General features: G+C 34.4%; 2 protein-coding genes across 3 annotated transcripts; both read left to right on the top strand.

Moving 5' to 3' along the window:
* Positions 4134–12444, top strand: LOC109830326 (uncharacterized protein At1g04910-like). 2 transcript variants are annotated; one of them, XM_020397567.1, is made up of 10 exons: positions 4134–4202; positions 6562–6634; positions 7481–7548; positions 8216–8304; positions 8905–9102; positions 9792–9996; positions 10135–10302; positions 11049–11216; positions 11413–11603; positions 12075–12444. In XM_020397567.1, the coding sequence occupies exons 2-10, from the start codon at positions 6565–6567 to the stop codon at positions 12208–12210; spliced, it is 1293 nt and encodes a 430-aa protein (XP_020253156.1). In that variant the 5' UTR covers positions 4134–4202; positions 6562–6564; the 3' UTR covers positions 12211–12444. The 2 variants fall into 2 exon arrangements, with proteins under 2 accessions (XP_020253156.1, XP_020253155.1); XM_020397566.1 differs by having other exon boundaries at positions 8848–9102.
* LOC109830857 lies at positions 17218–18276 on the top strand. The gene has a single exon (XM_020398217.1). It carries the CDS (start codon positions 17218–17220, stop codon positions 18274–18276), a length of 1059 nt encoding a protein of 352 aa, XP_020253806.1.

Below are 19006 nucleotides of genomic sequence, written 5' to 3'. Positions count from 1 at the left end.
GATTGCATATTTTTGCCACTTGTGGCAAATTCTAAGGGTTCTAATATTTAATAATAATAAAAATTTTCCCATCTCATCATAATCCACTATCCTCCACATCTTGAAAATCCTTATGCTTTGTTTTTTATTTTCTATAAACCATTCATTTTGTTCTCTCTTTCAAAGAATTTTTTTATCCTCTATCTTTACCCAAAAGTCTATTATATTCACAAGAATATTAATTTAATCTTGTGCATCACACGTGTAACAACATATTTTCTAACATGAGTTTTGCGTACGTAGAGAGCTGGGCAAAATGCCCAAATCCTGCTTTAAATATTGGTAAATTTCTAACTTTTTCTCTAGTATCAATTTGTCTATTTTCTGCTTTAGACTATACGTATGTGATCAATGCAGTCATTTTCTTAACATAATCAAATATTTAATAGATAGATGACGAGACTGTGTTCTTTTACATTCTTGTATTTTCTGAAATTCAAAAAGATAATTTTTTTTCAATTCAAAAAAGAGTGAAGGATAAAAGTCATGGAGAGACATATTTGGGAAATTCTTTTTGAGGTTGGGGGGAAAAGAGAAACTCATAACAAACCAGGGGGAAAAAACACTATCAGGTCATTTTTTAATGGTCCACTATCATTTTTATGGTCCTAAAATTATGCAATTTGTAACAGGAAGATTTTTTTTTAAGAATGGCAATTGCGGTTGCATTTATTAGCTACAGTGAAATAAACATTTGTGATTGACTTAAAATATTCCAGTTAAATTAAGAAAAATATACAACTCCTCTAAGCATAGTCAACCAAACAATCCCCTATTTTTTTTCTCCAATGCATTAATTTGTTATGGGTTGATTATCATTTGCTCAACAAATGATATGAATAGTATCATTATTATTATCTTAAATACTATATATCTATATTAGCACCGTGACAATTCTTTTTTCTCTTTGCTTGTGCACAAGAACCAACCTCCTAACATTTGTTTGTTTTTTGTTTTATTTAGTTTTGCTCATAAAAGAAAAAGTCAATAGTGATGAGAAAGCTGAGTGCAAAGTTTGAAAAGATATCATTCCAGAAGAAAAAATTCATTTGAAAGGCAAGTATTTTCTCATATCTTTTCACTATCATAATCCCATGCATTTCATATTGTTCTTTTCTTTTCAATAATTTTCTCCTTCTAAAATTTCATCAACATGAGTATCTTTTTTTTTCCTTCCCCTTCTAAAATCAGAAACTAGCATATCTTTTTACGGCAACAAGCCATATCATTTTAAGGTTATTCATGTCCCCGTGTTCCTTGAGAAGATAAGTTAAATACTAATGTACGTGGGCCTAATCCTAGATTCATAGCGTCAACCAATTTTTTAAAATATGGTTGATTCATAAATTTCTTGTAGATGATGAACCATGGATTCAGTGTTGATTTTATTTGGAAGAGTATCAGCTTTGATCGGGTGCAAAGAGCAATGAAAACTTTTGTTGTAGATGAAACCAGTGTCAGCAGATGAGCTTCATTCTATCCTCATGAGTGAGATTCAGATAATGTTTTAATGTGTTGTGGGTTCGAATGTTGTTTTATGAGATTCAGACAGTGTAATATTCAGATGAATGCATGTACAGATATTGAAAGAAATGACATTTGATCTCTCTCATTTCTTTTGGGTTGGTATAGCATATGATTTTGTATTTGTGCAAGTGATTTGTGTGAGTTGCTGATTGAATGTGAATGAATATGATTTTCTTTTTTCTCTTTGTAGTCCCCTGTCATGTATACATAACTTAAATAACATAAAAAAATGTAAAAGATGATGAAATATTGTTTCAATTTCATTCCAGAATTTTGTATAATGACAGAATGCTCACTTTGTAACTCAATACACAAAGTACGTTTACAAGCAAAAAAAAAAAAAAATGTAGCACGTATCCTAGACGGAAATTTCGTCTAGGATGCTATATCCCAGACAGAAATTCCGTCTAGGATACTTCCGTCTAGGATGTTATATCCTAGACGGAAATATCCTAAACAGAATTTCCGTATTGGATATAGCATCCTAGACAAAAATAAAATCTGTCTGGGAAGCTTCATAGACGGATTTTATTTCCGTCTAGGATTATCCGTCTAGGATATATCCTAGACGGAAATTCCGTCTAGGATACCGCATCCTAGACGAAAACAAACTCGACTCGCATCCTAGACGGAATTTGGTCTAGGATAGGTTTTTAGACAGAAATGAGAGTATCCTAGACGGAATTTTTCGTCTAGGATGCCTCATTTTGTACCAGTGATTTATCTTCTATGGCTGTATAATGATATATAAGGGTATAAATGTAAATTCATATTTGAAATATCCATATCCCTTTAGACCGCAATAATAGTCTTTTAAAGGAATCATGTTGTCAAAAAATGGATGAAGTGAAGATCATGCGTAAACCATGATAGTTATTCAAGATGAAACGCCTATAAAATTGGCAACAAAAAATAATTAATAAAAATGAAAATTTATGATTAGATTAGTTGTATAGAAGATAGAGAACCAAATGTATGAAGAGAGTAAAATGCCAAATGCAAGCACAATGGCACCTTTCTTATGAGCATGTGTCCAATTTAAGCCATCTCATGCATTTGTGTCTTTTTTCATCAGAGATAAGAATACATTAATTGGCATATAGCTAGAAAACAAGCAAAAATGTTTTCTACTTAATATGACGAATCTCTCTCATGCATGTGCATATATGGCTACAAACAACGAGAATAGACACTTAACGTGCTTCATTTCTAATTCCTGAGTTGAGGTTAAACCTTGATATACAACTACTCGTACGAATTCATTATTTGTAGATCATGCTTTGAAGTAAATAGCAAAGAATATGATTAAATGTCTCTAGTTTTTGTCTTCCATATTCAAAGTTTAAGAAATTGGATAAATCATATGAATTTTCATCGAAAGAAAAAAATACTCTGAACATCACTTTAAAAGAGATATATGCATAATTATAAGTGAATAAAAATCTGACGTTATATCTTCAGAAATTATATTAAACAAGATAAGGTACATTATTACTTGTAGGATAAATTTCACGAAAAGTCCATCAATGTTGGGGTTTTTGCAAAAGACACTTCAATAATTTATAAATCATATAAGATTTTCTAGCCTTTCTCCCAAACTATTGAAAAATCTCATAAAAATGTCAGGGAAGTAGAAAGTCAAAAACTATGATCTGATTGTTGTGTCTTGTCCTTCCACATGAATGCTCTTCGTTCAAATTTTTTCATTACAAACTTTAATTTGTTATAATTCAAATTTATCATTCCACAATTAACTCATTTATGAGGTTTTTCCCATAGCTCACGATGATTTTCTAGTATTTATAAAGTTCAAATGGATTTCGGAGAAAACGCCCAAAGTTCAGGTGGCTTTGTGAATTTTACCCTTACTTTTAACATGTTCGTTAACTTCTACTTCTTTATTCCCACTCGGCGGTGATCATACCCAGTCCACCCGCAATTGACTCCCAATTATTAACCTCACAAACTCTAAATCAACCCACGCGAAACCCCATTAATCAATCTTATCAACCTAATTAATTAACATTAATCCCTTCATCAATCTTAAATCAATCTCTAATCAATCAATTAATCTAATATTGAAATAATCTCTTTCCAATTTCATTAATAAGATCCCACCAAATTCCATAAATTCTCACCCGTTTCAATCAAAATCTCAGCCTTCTTGCGTCTTTTAAAGCTCCTCTCCCGTCTCGAAAAAAAAAATAAAAAAATAAAAAAAAAACTTCGCTCTTATAAACGCTAGCCAATGATCCCCAACGAGAGATCTCTCCTCAGATCTGCTGCTCCGCTGAAACCCTAGCCAATGCCCGGACTCAGCAGCCGAGCGCGCGCGCGGCGGGCGGGGAGGAGCTCGCCGCTGGGTTGCCGAAGCTCGGCCGACTGAGAGCGTCTCGACTCCCTAGGCGCGGCGGCGCACGTGATCTGGCGGGCGGTCCGTGGAGGGTCGCTGGCGGTTGGCGCTGCGCTGTACATCGTCGGAGAATCTGTAGTTTAGGCGGGTGAATCTCGATGCGAGCGTTAGGGTGGGTTCATCTCAGGCGGTCTGAGCCGCCCCGCGCGGGGCGTACGAGACTCCTCAGGTTTTCAAGAAGCTGTTGCCGTACTTGGAGAGCGATTCGAATCACTCGATTTCGGTAAATTTTTTGATTAATTCTTGATTTTGTTAAGTTTTGAAGTGTAGTAGTTTGATGGCATTAGCATGCACATTGTTCAAACCTTTCCTCCAACTACGCTGACTAAAGTTTGGAAAAATGATCTGCTTCTTCCTATTTCTTGCATGCATTAGTAGTTGGAGCGGTGAAGTTGAGATTTTTTTTTAAATTGGTGCAGTTTTGTTGGGATTTTAGTAGTCTTGAAGTTGAAATTTTATTGGTCGAAGGTAAATGACTAGAACACCATTGAATTTAATCGGTAATTGCGCAATTTTTTTGAAGTAATTTGAATGGAAAAGTGAAAGGAAAGGTGGACTTTTTTGGAGTCATATAATGATTGTAGATTCTCAGTTTGGTATGTATATTTCTTTTCAAAATTTGAGAGGGAGGAGTGTTTTAATCATTGCTAGGTGGAAAAAGGGTTGTCAAGCACTAGGGTGATGTTGGGGGAAAAAAGCCTACGGAGAGGAAAAAAGTGATATTCCTTAAACACCACAAGAATTTTAGATGCCATAAGGCCTTTAACCAACATCCTAACACCATCCGCTAAGGTACATCTTGCAAATAATTTAGTTTAATTTTTCATATTTTTCTGTTATTCCTCTGCAGTAAAGGTTTCAGCATCTTTTTCAGTGATTACCATTAGATATAAGATGGAGGTAAATGCTATTTCAGAAAAATGTAGTGATTAACTAATTATAGGTGCTCATCATAGTCAAGAGACTGAGTTCATGTAAGTCTTGTTGATTAGAAAAAACACTGTACGTGTGTAGGTTTAATTGAGTAAATTACCCCCTTAGAACCATGTTATTTGTACTTAAATATGAAAATTTCACTGATCATAAATGTGGGAAATGAATGTTATCGTATTGAAGAAAGAGAACTTGCAATGGAATGATGAGGTGGCCCATAAAGGGAAAAAGTTGCCAGATTCCTTGAGCCCATAAATAACAATGAGCTTCCACTGACCAACCAAAACCAACATCCACTTTTCAAAGTCCATCATGGAACTCTATGATTTCTCTAAGAAGTTTTCCATGAGAATATCTAATCTTTAAAATTTTACTAACAATTATTGCTAGATGTTTTTGACAATGACTACAGATTGACAAAAAGAATGTTCCAGGTTTGTATTTACTAAGATAAGCAGTTTTACCTGATTGTTATTGGAGAAAGATAAACTATTATATGATAAACTTTATTCCTGATATTAATTTTCTGCATTATTATACGCATACTATTGTTATTTAATGATATAAAATATCTAAAGGACTAGGAAACGTATTTTCAAATCTGAGGGGTTTGAAGATGAACTCTGGACAAGTTTTGCTCGGAAACCAAAGTCAAATGATGAGACAAGCTAAATTTACCCTCTCGTATTTAACATTTATTCCTTTGATGAAGGAGGTATTTTAAGCCAACTAATATACGAAGTGCTTATCTTATTCTGTTTTTCTTTTTATTAAGTTTATCAATATCACAAGTCTCTTTACTTTCCAGTTTCCACTTCCACGTTATAGCAACATTGAACCCCCAAAAAGGAAAACAAGTTTTCAGAATGTCAATATCCATCCACCCAACTCATTTCTTCTATGGAGATAAGGAAATAAAAGGAAAAACCTGATGGGGAAACCTAAAAGCTTGAATCAACTTAAGTTTGTAGATAAGAATTTAATCCTGCTGGTCAAGACATTTATTAAAGGGTTAATTGTGAATAGACCCCCAATAGTTCTATTTGTGCGGATAGACACCCCGAGTGAAAACTTTTTTGACCTTTAAAATCGTTAAAAAGTTTTTGAGGAGGTGGATAGACCCCCCTATGGTTCTATTGGTGAGGATAAACCCCTAATTACATTTTTTTTAAAACTTTAAAAGAGCTGAAAAAGTTCGAAAAAGTTCACTAAGGCGGTGTATTCGCACTTGGGCCAATACTACATGGGGTCTATTCGCACAAATAGAACTACAAGGGGTCTATTCGCAATTGGGTGATATTAGAGGGGGTCTATTTGCAATTAACCCTTTATTAATTTAGTTTTGATTTTACTTTTCTAGCATGAAAGGTTCAAATTCAATGATAAAAAACTACTCAAGATGATCCCATAGAATGATGACTTCAACAAAAAGATTATGTTGATTCCATTTCTATGCTTATCGTTGCTATGAGTTAGTTTACCATTCACTTATTTGTTATTTTTTTAGCTAATTCTTTTATCTTCGCATATTGTTACTGATATTTTAGCTAATTCTTTTATCTTTGCATAATGTTACTGATCTCTCTTTTCGGTTTTGATATCATCATTGCTTATTTATGTATATAACCTGTTGTGTTGGAATTGTGCAGTTGATGACAGCATGGCATCAAAAGGCAAGTCAAAAATGGAAGCCTTGTATCAACAGGAGCTTATTACAATCAGGTCTAGACATTTTATGCTTGGTCTAATCGCAATTCTAATGTGATTTCTGACATTTCTGTAACACATGCTTGCTTATTTTATTTCTATACTCATTAGAGTCATTCTTACGTCTCCACGGAGAAGCCAAGTTCTGTGAAAAGTGATGCTTTCCTGTAATATTGAATGTGCTGCACGATTTTTTGGCTAGCATAGATAGATGACTGAAATGAGTATCCAAATGGATGCTTATAGTATTCCTAGTTCTTTAATATTTGGTCCGCAAGTGTTTCTTGTTTAGAGGTTACAAGCAAGTGCGAATCTTTTACCACAGTTATCTTTTTTTTTTAAAATTAGGAGTCCACAGCCTTCAATTCCTTTTGCTTTCTCTTAGTCCTTGAAACACCTGAGATTTGCCTTGTTCAGTCTTTAATATCATGTACAATGCTTTATTTATTAAGGTTATAAGGGTTATATGACATCTTAATGTTCATTAAGATTTGTTGCTTCACTAATCTTAATATCAATTCTGTAAAACTGTTTAACAATCTTTGCAACTGTAGATTACCAAGCAATGCAATAGTATATTTGATATATGGAGAAAAACATCAATATGCCTGAGTGAAATGTAAACTGATTATCGAAATAAATCTGAAAATGCTGATCATATTTTTCTCTGAACTTAGCCTTCATAGTTAAAAAAACAATTCAAATCTGTTGCAGTTAATCTGATTGATTATTTAGGGACTGCTACTGTCATAATGTATTTTGAAAATCACATATAAATTCTTTTGCTGAAGCTCTCAGGTACTTAGTATCTCTATTTCCGTAATGTATTTTACTAACTATTCTATTTTCTTTTTCCTATAGAATTGCCACCTTCAAACGGCTTTCTCATTATTGAAGCAAATGGCGGTCTGAATCAACAGCGTCTTTCAGTACGTCTTAATGATAGAGCTATTTTTCTTTTCTTTCTCGATACTGCTGTTTATTCCGATCTCCTATTGAAAGGAGGGGGAATATCTACTTGATATTTCTGGTATTGTACTACTGGAAATGTTAATTATTATGTAGGCAATAACATTGAAACACTAGCAAGATTATGCAATCTTTGCGAATGATGCCAAACACCCTTCCCGAAAGAAAAGGACAAACAAAGGGAGCTACCCCCCAACGCCCCAAAAAAAGAAAAAAAATATTATTTAATTTGTTTTGAGATGCCAGCTGGGTATTTCAGAGCTTCTTTAGGGAAATTCTAATTTTTAGCGAGACGCAAGAATTGAGAAATTAGCAAAATCAATGCTGATGCTAAATACCCGTGTATCACATCCCTGCCAATTGCTTGTGATGTTTACCTATAGTTTTTATTGTTGTCGGGATGATGTCTATGTGTCAGAGTGACATTACCATGTGAAACTCGAATTTAATTGAATTGGCACCATGCTGTGACTTTTGAGAAGTTTGAAACTTTGAAGAAGGGGGGTCCTCTCTTTTCCATTGTACTTTGATATGTATACTGTTATTCTTGAAAATAATATACATGTTTTAAAATATATAATTTTATTTTATCATGTCTAATACCACCGTCATCTGATCCTGGCACAGATATGTGATGCAGTTGCGGTGGCAGGTTTACTTAATGCAACCCTTGTTATTCCCTTTTTCCATCTGAACAGCGTTTGGCGTGACTCTAGGTAATATATCATATAATGTAGATTTTTTTGTACCCCTTATTTACTTTTTAGTTTTATCAAGTTTGAGACTTTGTGGGTTTCTAATTCTTGTTAGGAGTTGTTTATGCTAGTCACACAATAAAAAGACATTTTGTATTATTATGTTTGTTAGATTGAATCTTTTGACAGCACATTTCTGAAAATTTCCTTGTTTCCTCTTTCAGCTGCCATTTCCATTATTCTATTAGCTACTCAACTACCTAAGACAATCCATTTACTATTATATCTTAAACTAATAGGCTGACCACATTGCTAATGTTTTCATGAACCCAGATGTCTATAAGATGGAAGGTTGGTCAGTAACCTGATGGTTTATATGTTTCCGTTAATTCCCTATTCATTTAGTGGTTTTTATAACTTGATTCTTATCTGTGACAGTGCCTACTTGTTTCCTTTTCTTTCAAATTCCATCTGAAAAAATATATTTACTTTTTATAATTTGTTTATTGGATATTCCCAAAGGGAATTTGTATTTGATTTGTGACATCACATTCTTTTTTGCAGTTGCGATACTATCATTGTCTGTCATCTAATGTTTGCTTCTTTTGCAAATATTTTTAGCAAGTTTGGGGATATTTTTGATGAGGACTACTTCATTGAAACACTTAAAAGTCATGTAAGGATTGTCAAAGAACTCCCGGAAGATCTACTGCAGCGGTTCGACAATAATATCAGCAGCATTATAAACATGAGAACTAAGGCCTTAGCATCAAAAACCTATTATTTGCAGAAGGTCCTTCCGAAGTTGCAAGAGCTAGGGTATGTCTTTTTCTCAGCATGATTTGTTTCTTAGTATCTAGCATTTTATTAATTTTTAGCATAATCATGCTACAATTTCATGCAGGTATATCCCTTTAGAGCTTGTTGTCTGTTTCTCTTTTCTTATATGCATTTTCTATTAGTTTCTGTCCATTTTATGTTTCATGATTAGTAGAATTACATTGTAGTAAAATCAAGGTGATAAAGTATGATACATGTAAACTTTAATGTACTGTAGGACATTCTATCTAACTTCCGAGTTATGTTTTCATTGGTGGTTTTAATCTACTGTAAGACATTCTATCTAACTTCCAAGATTTGTTTCCACTGATGGGTGACATATCTTCAACCCGTTCCACTCGAATTGGATCCTCTCATTTGCACCACTTATCCACCTTTCAGTTCTAGTTATTCTGTCTTCTGAAGTGAACAATCATGCAACAGGTTCTTCGAATTTAGTAATGTCCTTATCGTAGATGTGGTTAATTAGTATATAACTATGTATTTGGACTTTTGCTGTCTACTACCAAATACTTCAAATCTTGAAACTGAGTCTTTAACTTCTGGTGCACTTCATATAGACCTTAACTATATTCCCTTTTGGTCTTCATTTATAAACACATTAGTTTTCTGTTGCTAGTTCTTGTTGTCATTTTCAATTTATTCAGTTTGTTTATTTTGCAATGCAGGGCAGTAAGGATTGCACCTTTCTCTAATAGATTGGCTCACTCAGTTCCACCCTATATGCAGGGACTGAGATGCTTGACCAATTTTGACGCATTAAGGTTTTCTGAACCTATAAGACTTCTTGCTGAAAATATGGTTGATCGAATGGTAAAGAATAGCTCAATGAGAGGTGGGAAATATATCTCTGTGCATCTTAGATTTGAAGAGGTGAAGCTTATGCCCCATCTTTAGTCAGTTTCCTCGTGGCTTAACTTTTCTTATAAGATTTAGCTGAGAAAGTTATTGGTTCATGCTTTGCTGTTTACATTATTGAAATATATAATCATTCTTTAATATTATTTTCAGGATATGGTGGCTTTCTCGTGTTGTATCTATGATGGCGGTGATAAGGAGAAACGTGAAATGGATAAAGCTCGCGAAAGAAGCTGGAGGGGAAAGTTCAGGAGACCTGGCCGAAAAATAAGCGCAGAGGCAAACCGAATGAGTGGAAAATGCCCATTGACACCATTAGAGGTTCAATACCACATTTTTTACACATTATTCTTAAATTTCAAGCTAGTTGCAATTTATATGTTTTTAATTCTTTTTAGTTGATAATATTTATCTGTGCTCATGTCTTTCTCTGAAACCTTTTCTTGCTATATAGCTCTAGCACCACGTCTATGGTTCTTTCATGAAAATAAAAGTAACTGAGTCAATAGCAATGGAAAACATAGGTGGGTTGTCAATAGTAATGAGAAAGGGTAGGATTAATTCTGGAACATAGATCACATTCATACGAAATATAGGGAAGAGAATTAACGAATTGCGGGAAAAGGTAAATTAGATGTTGCTCTTTGTTTAATCTTTTCCTTTTGGAGAGTTGAGTTGGGAGTTTTATGGTATGCACTAACATCCTCCTGTACGAATTCTTTTCCGTTTTTGTTCTTATATTTTACCAGTCTTGTCCTTTTACTTCAGCATGGACATTAGCAGATATGATACAAGGCAATAAAACGATATGCGAGGATTGGCAACCATGGAAAAAGGATATTCTAAGATGGAAACATAAAAATGTTAAACTACCTGATAATCTAGAGAGGAGGTGAACTTAGCTGAATGGAGAGAGAAAAAAATGATTCGTTAACCTAATTTTGAAAAATTCGCTATTTTACATTTGGATTTCTCAAGAATATACGTCTGAGACATTCATATTTCACAGTATGATGATAATACTTCAATTTGTTGTTTTTTTAAAATTCAATCGCATGGTTTTGCAGGTTGGAATGATGCTTCGAGGCATGGGATTTGATAATACTACATCAGTGTATGTTGCTTCTGGTAAAATTTATAATGCAGAGAAATATATGTCTCCTCTGCGACAGTTATTTCCACTTTTAGAGACGAAGGAAACCCTAGCATCAGCAGATGAGCTTGCACCATTTAAGGTATCCCTCTGATAATATATATGTTAAAGTATAATTCCACTGATTGCTTTTCTTGCTGTCTCATCTGTGAACAATTTTGTTTGTAGTGTCCATATAATTTACAAATTCTAAATGAGGTTTTTCCTAAATGACATTTAGCTCAGTTTACAGTCACAAATCTTTTGTCAGTAATAAACTAATTACATTTTTTTTGCAGGATTACTCTTCAAGGTTGGCTGCACTTGATTACACTGTATGTGCCAAAAGTGAAGTATTTGTCACAACTCAAGGAGGCAACTTCCCTCACTTCCTAATGGGGCATAGGCGATTTCTTTATGAAGGTCACTCGAAGACGATCAAGCCAGACAAAAAGAAATTAGTGTTATCGTTTGATAACCCCAATATTAGGTGGGATATTTTGCTCACTACTATTTCGTTTCATTTTGTTGCTTGACATTTTTTTATACTTTAGATTGTGTTCTTTTTTCTGCACACATTTAGTGTTTCTTTGTTTGTCAATGCTACTCTTTGAAGTTGTCATGTATTACTAGGGGTTTAACTGCATGATCCACAGAAAACCTGCTCAAGTTTTCAAAAGTGACAATACCCTTTTTATTTCAATTTCCATGAAATTAACTTGGATGCAGAAAACTGTGGTCACGGGATGTGACAATCGTCTATACTATGATTTTTTTATTTAAATTGGTGAGTATTTGACTGGAAATAAACGAGGATTTTCTGATGTTTCTACAAATTATGGAGCTTTTCCCCCTTCCATAGCTGGTAGTACTCAGCATCCTCTTTACCTTAGCTTGTTGCATGTACCTGAGCATCATCATAGTATAATCTTCGTTAATATATTAGTTGTTTTTATTGCAGATGGGATAAGTTCAAGAAAAACATGCAAGAAGTTCTTCGTCAGAGCGATTTAAAGGGCATTGCTCTGAGGAAAGCCGATGCAACCCTGTACACTTTCCCCATGCCTGATTGCATGTGCCAGCGAACAGAACGATAAACACCGATACACTATACTCAGGAACATATTTATCGAGCTATTTGTAAGTAAATCCAGCATTAACAGCCCAATTCATTTGTATTGGAAATTCTTCCCAGTCCTATGGCCATAATTCCGTTGGCGATATGCAAGTTAAGTACATCCTCCATAGTTCAGATTCACAAAATTCATTGTACATGTAACAAAAAAAATCCTCTCATAGTAATGATATATTCTTTGTAGTGTTTATTTAGTCATTGATTCTTTCTCACATTTCGCCTCTGTAATATAATTTCTTTTTTCCAATTTACAAAATTCCATCGCTGTAGTTCCAGAATACTGGCGCCATATATTTGTGTTAATATCTTGTTCATATAGATGAATTCAGTTGTTTTAGTATAATATGAATTTAACACAATTTTAGTTCTGTCCAGGTTCAAAATGAACATAATTATAGCAACTGTTAAAAGAAAACTATGCTGAATTTGCTGAACACGAAACGTACCCCCTTTTGTTATGGTTTTTTTTGTTATGGTTCAGAGCATTTGCTTTCATGCATGCCGGTTGTTTTGATGAGATTTGTATTAGTTGGGAGGAGGGATTTTTTAGCAACTCCACAAAACTAGTTTTAATGGATACAATATTGGTCCGAAAGTTAGTTTTTAGTTTGGCAAAATTTAGAGCAAAAATAAACTATTTTTTTAAAGTTTAAATTCTGGCCTCTAAACTAGTTCTCTTTTAAGACTAACTCCTATATAGATAAACTCTAGCTTAGTTAAGACAAAACTAGTTTAAGGTTGATCCAATTTTTGAATTGGGACAAATTTTCAAAACCAACCTTTTTAATTTTTTATTTGTAAAAAACGACCCATTTTTAAAATATTTGTAAAAACCGACCTGGTTTCAGCCTCAGTGCTGAAACCAGGTCGGTTTTTGAAAAAAAAGTTTCTTCACGGGAGTTCAACTCCCGTGAAGTTTAGCAGCTTTTAATTAAGCTGCTAAACTTCTTTCAGCGCTGAAACCAGGTCGGTTTTTGCAAATAAAACTGAAATAGGTCGTTTTTTACAAATAAAAAAACCAAAAGGGTTGGTTTTGAAAATTTGTCCTTTTGAATTGTCAAACATATCCCCTCTAAAAAAGAACATATATTTGGATTGTGACTATGAAACCACCACACCTCCAACGAATTTATTTTCTTGTTATTGTTTCTTATATTTATGACGTTAGTCCATTAATGTAGACATCTCACGTGCTTGGGCCCATTTGAGGCCACCAAAAGATGCGGACAAGAGAGTATCCAGGACCATTTTCCGAAAGTATAGCAAAATCAATGGCTTTTTATTTTTTTCATGTTTTTGAATTATTTCCCTTTATCCAATTATACATTATCTATGCACTCCCTCAGAAGTTTTCCGCATATGAGATGGAGGGGGAAAATTTTTCCTACAGAAGACTTACTATAGAAAATTGTATAAGAAAAAGGAGATCATAACATATGCTCCGTTCTTAATTTTAAATTAGTGCAATCGATGTACGGTATCAATGTAATTGATAAGAATATATTAGTACAATTAGAATATTACTCCGTGCACTTACCAATACTGTTACAACACAATAATCATCAAACTAACATTAACATTGGTGAAACATTTGTCATTATCTTCCGATATCTTATGTTCCCTATGTGACTTCTCTATTCGTTGGAATGCAGTTCTCATAATTCTAGTGTAAGTAACATTATTATTTTTGAATTATCTCCATTTATTCCAATGAATAGTGGTAACTACATTATATTTTCCCAAATTACTCTCAAACTACTACACTCAAAGTAGTTTTCTGTGGGATGATGAAGATTATGAAGAGATAAGCAAATTAAATGGTTGGTAATGGTAGATACTAGATATCCCCTGGTCTATGAATAAAAAATGACACCTCCACTTTATCAAATATTTTCTTCATTTTGAAAATTTAATACATGAGGCCCCATCCTTCTTTCTAAATGGGCTTTAGCCATCTATCCATCAGACATGCTCAGTCCAAAGTCCAAATTGAAACTAGCATGCAATAATCCCAAATCCAGTTATTAAATCTTTTGTTGACATATTGTTTACTCTGGTAATTATTAGGCCCACAGAGGTCAGGACCAAGAGACTGAAAAAGTGCAACAAAATCTTGTCTAAAGTAAATATTCTTTACGTTTACGATTTATGCGCATCGTTTGGCAAGGAGGTGAAAGTGGAAGCATGAATTAAAGAACTAAAGCACCATAAATCCACAATCTAGCTTAAGATTTATTGACATTCAAAGTTTTTCTTGGATTATTTATATTTGAGTATTCGATATAAGTAACACGATGTACTAAATACTACACATTCTAATATCAAATTATAAATGCAGTAAACAAAAATACTCTCGTAAATTAGCCTTGGTGAAGGGTCATGTTAGATTATACGCATTAATTTGTTCAAAGTCTTTGAGATTGACATGAGAGGCTAATAACAGTGTTGGGACTGAGACAAGAATCAATCATATAGGATTTTTTTTTTCAGTTTAGCAAGTCTCGTGTTTGGATTCAAGAGAAAAAATGAGATCTAAAGCCTTGATTATAAATGAACTTAATAATAAGCAATTCTTATGTTGGTTTGTTCATGGTTCGTTATCACTTTGATCTCGAGGAGACATATAGATATTAATGCTCCCTAGATTAAAAGAACGTTGGAACGTGGGCATAGTTTTTTATTTTGGGTTTGTCTATAGAGTGCTCATGAGCACTCTATAGAAGAGGAGAGAGATATAGAGAGATGATTGAGGAGGGGGCCCACCTGATTTGCATTGGGATCCCCTCCCCAATCATCTCTCTCTATCTCTCTCATCTCTTATAGAGTGCTCATGGGCACTCTATAGAAAAACCCTTTTATTTTTATTTTTCCTTCCTGCTGTAGAAACCGCATTTAAAGTAGAATCATTCTAAAAAGCCATCTTTAATAGTCACTTTATATATAAATTCTAATCAAGCACCTAGATTCAATTTTAAGTTATTTTTTTGCTTTTTCTGTAATAATTAGTTGTAAAATATGAAGTATATTAGAGGAATGATCGTTAATAGCGCATACGTGAGATCAATTACCGAATAAATTAAAGAGAATTATGTTACACATGACCACCAAGATCCTGTTATTAAGGGGGCGGACTGTCTGATGGTGCATTTTAGCGGGCTGATCTCCTTGCTAACGTGCACCTCCGCCTGGTTTCAATGAGGAAGAAGAAGAAGAGTAGTGGAAAGCTCAGGGATTTAATGTTTGTTTTTCCTTCCTCTTCCATCCCTGATGGTGAATCCAATGGAACAATAGAAGTAGAGGAACTTGTGGGATCTACTAGCACAATGATAATGAAGAGTACTGGTCCTAAGGGGGCGAAGAAGAAGCTACTAATGGATGAGATTCTTGCTAAATCTTGTCCGATCTCAGATCCTCAACAAGTAAGATCTGGTCTTCAATAACTAGGTAATCTTTCAAATTTTTGTGCTGATGAGGTCGATGAGGTTTTTGAATCTGAATCTATTGGGAATCTGAATCTAGATGAAGAAATTCCTGTAGTTATTGATCAGAATGGGTTAGATGATGCAAATAAAAGCAGGAATCTGGTAGATCTCACTCAAACACCTACTGCTAATGAAGTGAATGGAAAATCTATAGATATTAATACAACTAGTTTAAAATCTACTGAAGAACATGTTACTGATGCTCCAAAAACTTTTGCAAGTCTATTTGCTGATAATAGGAAAAGTGGCAAAGGCTTAAATCTGAACTATGTTCCTCACTCTCAAATGAACACTGCCATTTTTTCTATGGAGGAATGGATAGAAGGTGAAGATTACTGGAGATTTGCTCTAGTTGGACATGTTATCGGCTTAAATGTCAGGTTTAAATCTATGAAAGCTTATGTCAATAAATTGTGGGGGAGTATCTATATTCCTGAGATTCATCTAATTAAACCTGGTGTTTTTCTCTTTGATTTCCAAACGGAAAAACAAATGTGTGAAGTTTTGGAAGCAGGGCCATGGTTCTTTGGTTCAAGGCCTCTTGTCCTTAAACCATGGAGCATTGAAACTGATATGGATAAGATTCATGACTCCTCTTACCCTTTATGGGTTCAATTTCCTAACTTGCGGTTGAATCTTTGGAGCTATACTGGGATTAGTAAAGTGGCTAGCCTTATTGAAAAACCTATAACCACAGACAAATTAACTGCCACTAGGAAAAGGATATCTTATGCCAGAGTTTTATTGGAAGTGCAATTGCCTCTAAAATCTCCCCTACATGATCAGATTGTAATCCAAGGACCAGATGGGAAGTGTCACAATCAAAAAGTTATATATGAATTCAAGCCTAGATGGTGTGATACTTGTAATGCTATTGGTCACTTTACTGAGCAATGCAGAAAGAAGACTGGTAAAATGAAGTGGGTACCTGTTAATAGGATTGCTAATGGAAATACTGATGCAACTGTTGGGGTAAATGCTCACAAATCTGTGACAAAAATTGCTCCTAATACCGGTACAAATACTGGTGAAACCAATATTGAAGAGAATTCTGTTGCTAATTCTAAGGAACATGCTGATAATACATCTGTACCTATTATTGCTTCACATGGCCACCAAGATCTTATTATTAAGGAAGGCTCTAGGACTTCTGGAGGTTATGGAGCACATGCACAAACAGTTACTGCTATGCCTGGAATTGCAAATGCTCTCCCTAATTATCAATTCTCATCTCCTGTTGTCAATGCAACATGTTTTACTAGTGTTGTCAGAGGTAAATCTATGAGAAAATCTGGTGGAGTAACAAATGATAAGGGAACATCAAAATCAGTGGAGGCTACACCATTTCTTCAGGTATCACAATTTTGCCCCTTAGATCATCAAGAGCATGATTTTGACCCCTCAAGCATAGATAGGGGTGGATCCAAGTTTTAATGCACTTGGCTATTTGGAATATTAGAGGATTTAATAAATCCTCTAAACACATGATGGTGAAGCAATTCATTTTCCAATATAAGCTTCCTTTTATTGCTCTTCTAGAAACTAAAGTTGCTGGTAACAAAATGCATGATATTGCAAAAAAAGTGGCTAAAGATTGGTGTTGGATTTCAAATTGTCATCAAGCCAATAATGCTAGAATATGGATTCTTTGGGATAGTGATTTTTTCTCATTACAACTGCTTAGCTCCTCAAATCAATTCATGACTTGCGCTGTTAAGTCAAAGGATTACAGGCTATCATGCACTATTGCTATTGTCTATGCTCTCAATGACAATTCTGGTAGGAAGGCTCTTTGGCATGACATTCTGGCTTTCAAAAATAATGTGACTGGTCCTTGGATTATAGGAGGGGATTTCAACACTATTATCAATAATAGTGAGAAAATAGGTGGTGTCCCAGTATCTGATTCTGATACAGAAGATTTCCTGGATTTTACTTCTTCCAGCCAGCTTGCTCATCATAAGACAGCTAGGTGTTTCTTTACCTGGTGCAATAGACAAGAGCTAGACTCTAGAATATGGTGCATACTTGATAGAGTCTTAGTTAATGAAATCTGGATTCAAAATTATACCTCAAATCAGGTTGAATTCTTACCTCCAAGCTGCTCAGATCACTCTCCAGGGTTGATTATTATTGAAGATGAGGATTATATGGGAAAGAGGCCTTTTAAGTTCTTTAAGATGTGGACAACTCATCCAGATTTTCTCTCTGCAGTGACTTCTAGTTGGGAAAAAACTGTTGTGGGCTATAATATGTATAAATTTCATACTAAACTCAAAAATCTTAAATCTGTTCTGAAGGATCTAAACAAGAGGAATTTCATGAATATCAGTGAGCAAGTCTTGAGAGCTAAAAATGACCTTAAGGAAGTCCAAAAGCAACTGAACATAGATCTTTTTAATGCTGTGCTGATTTCTAAGGAGAAAGATTGTTTAAATAAGTATGTGAGACTGTTAGATTGTGAAGCTTCTTTTTATAGACAGAACCCTAACATCAAATGGGGAATATATGGGGACAAATGTACTCAATTTTTCACTCTGTTATGAAAGCTAATCGTCATCATAATAGAGTGTTATCTCTCTCTATTTGGAAAATGGTCAAAGAATAACTGATATGGCTGACATTACTGCAAGGTTCATTGAGTATTATGAAAAGCTTCTAGGCACTTTAGTTCCTGTCTATCCTCCTGATCCTAAAGTCATTGCAAATGGCCCTTTACTCTCTCCTGCTCAAAGTAATGAACTTGGTCTCCCTATAACAAGAGAGGAAATTAAAGCTGCTGTCTTCTCAATGGCTGATGACAGAGCCCCAGGGCATGATGGCTTCAATGCCTCTTTTTATAAAGCAGCTTGGAGCATTATCAATGAAGATCTCTATCTTGCGATACATGATTTTTTTTGCTCTGGGAAGCTTCTTGGTGCTATAAATTCTACCTCAATAACCCTGATTCCCAAGGTACTTAATCCTCAAACTCCATCTGATTATCGACCAATTTCCTGTTGCAACTGTGTTTATAAGATCATTACTAAGATCATTGCTGCAAGAATTCAGAGAGTTATGGATTATCTTATAAGCAGTGCTCAAAGTGCTTTTGTTAAAGGTAGAATTATCTCTAACAATATCATTCTTGCCCATGAGCTCATCAAACATTATGGAAGGAAACAAACTTCCCCAAGAGCTGTCCTTAATATTGACCTGAGAAAGGCTTTTGATACTATAAATTAGGATTTCATTGAAGCTATGCTGATAGGTCTGGGTTTTCCAAACATTATGGTG

Source organism: Asparagus officinalis, chromosome 2 (assembly GCF_001876935.1).
Source record: "Asparagus officinalis chromosome 2, Aspof.V1, whole genome shotgun sequence".
Classification (NCBI taxonomy): Eukaryota; Viridiplantae; Streptophyta; class Magnoliopsida; order Asparagales; family Asparagaceae; genus Asparagus; species Asparagus officinalis.
This window is presented reverse-complemented; position numbering and strand designations above follow the sequence as displayed.

Bases quoted from the DNA above. Each gene is read 5' to 3' on its own strand.
- LOC109830326 (XM_020397566.1), top strand. From the start codon at position 6,565: ATGACAGCATGGCATCAAAAGGCAAGTCAAAAATGGAAGCCTTGTATC. The intron at 6,635-7,480 runs GTCTAGACATTT...TTTTTCCTATAG, and splicing joins CAGGAGCTTATTACAATCAG to AATTGCCACCTTCAAACGGC. The intron at 10,303-11,048 runs GTTCAATACCAC...ATGGTTTTGCAG, and splicing joins GCCCATTGACACCATTAGAG to GTTGGAATGATGCTTCGAGG.
- LOC109830857 (XM_020398217.1), top strand. From the start codon at position 17,218: ATGGTGAAGCAATTCATTTTCCAATATAAGCTTCCTTTTATTGCTCTT.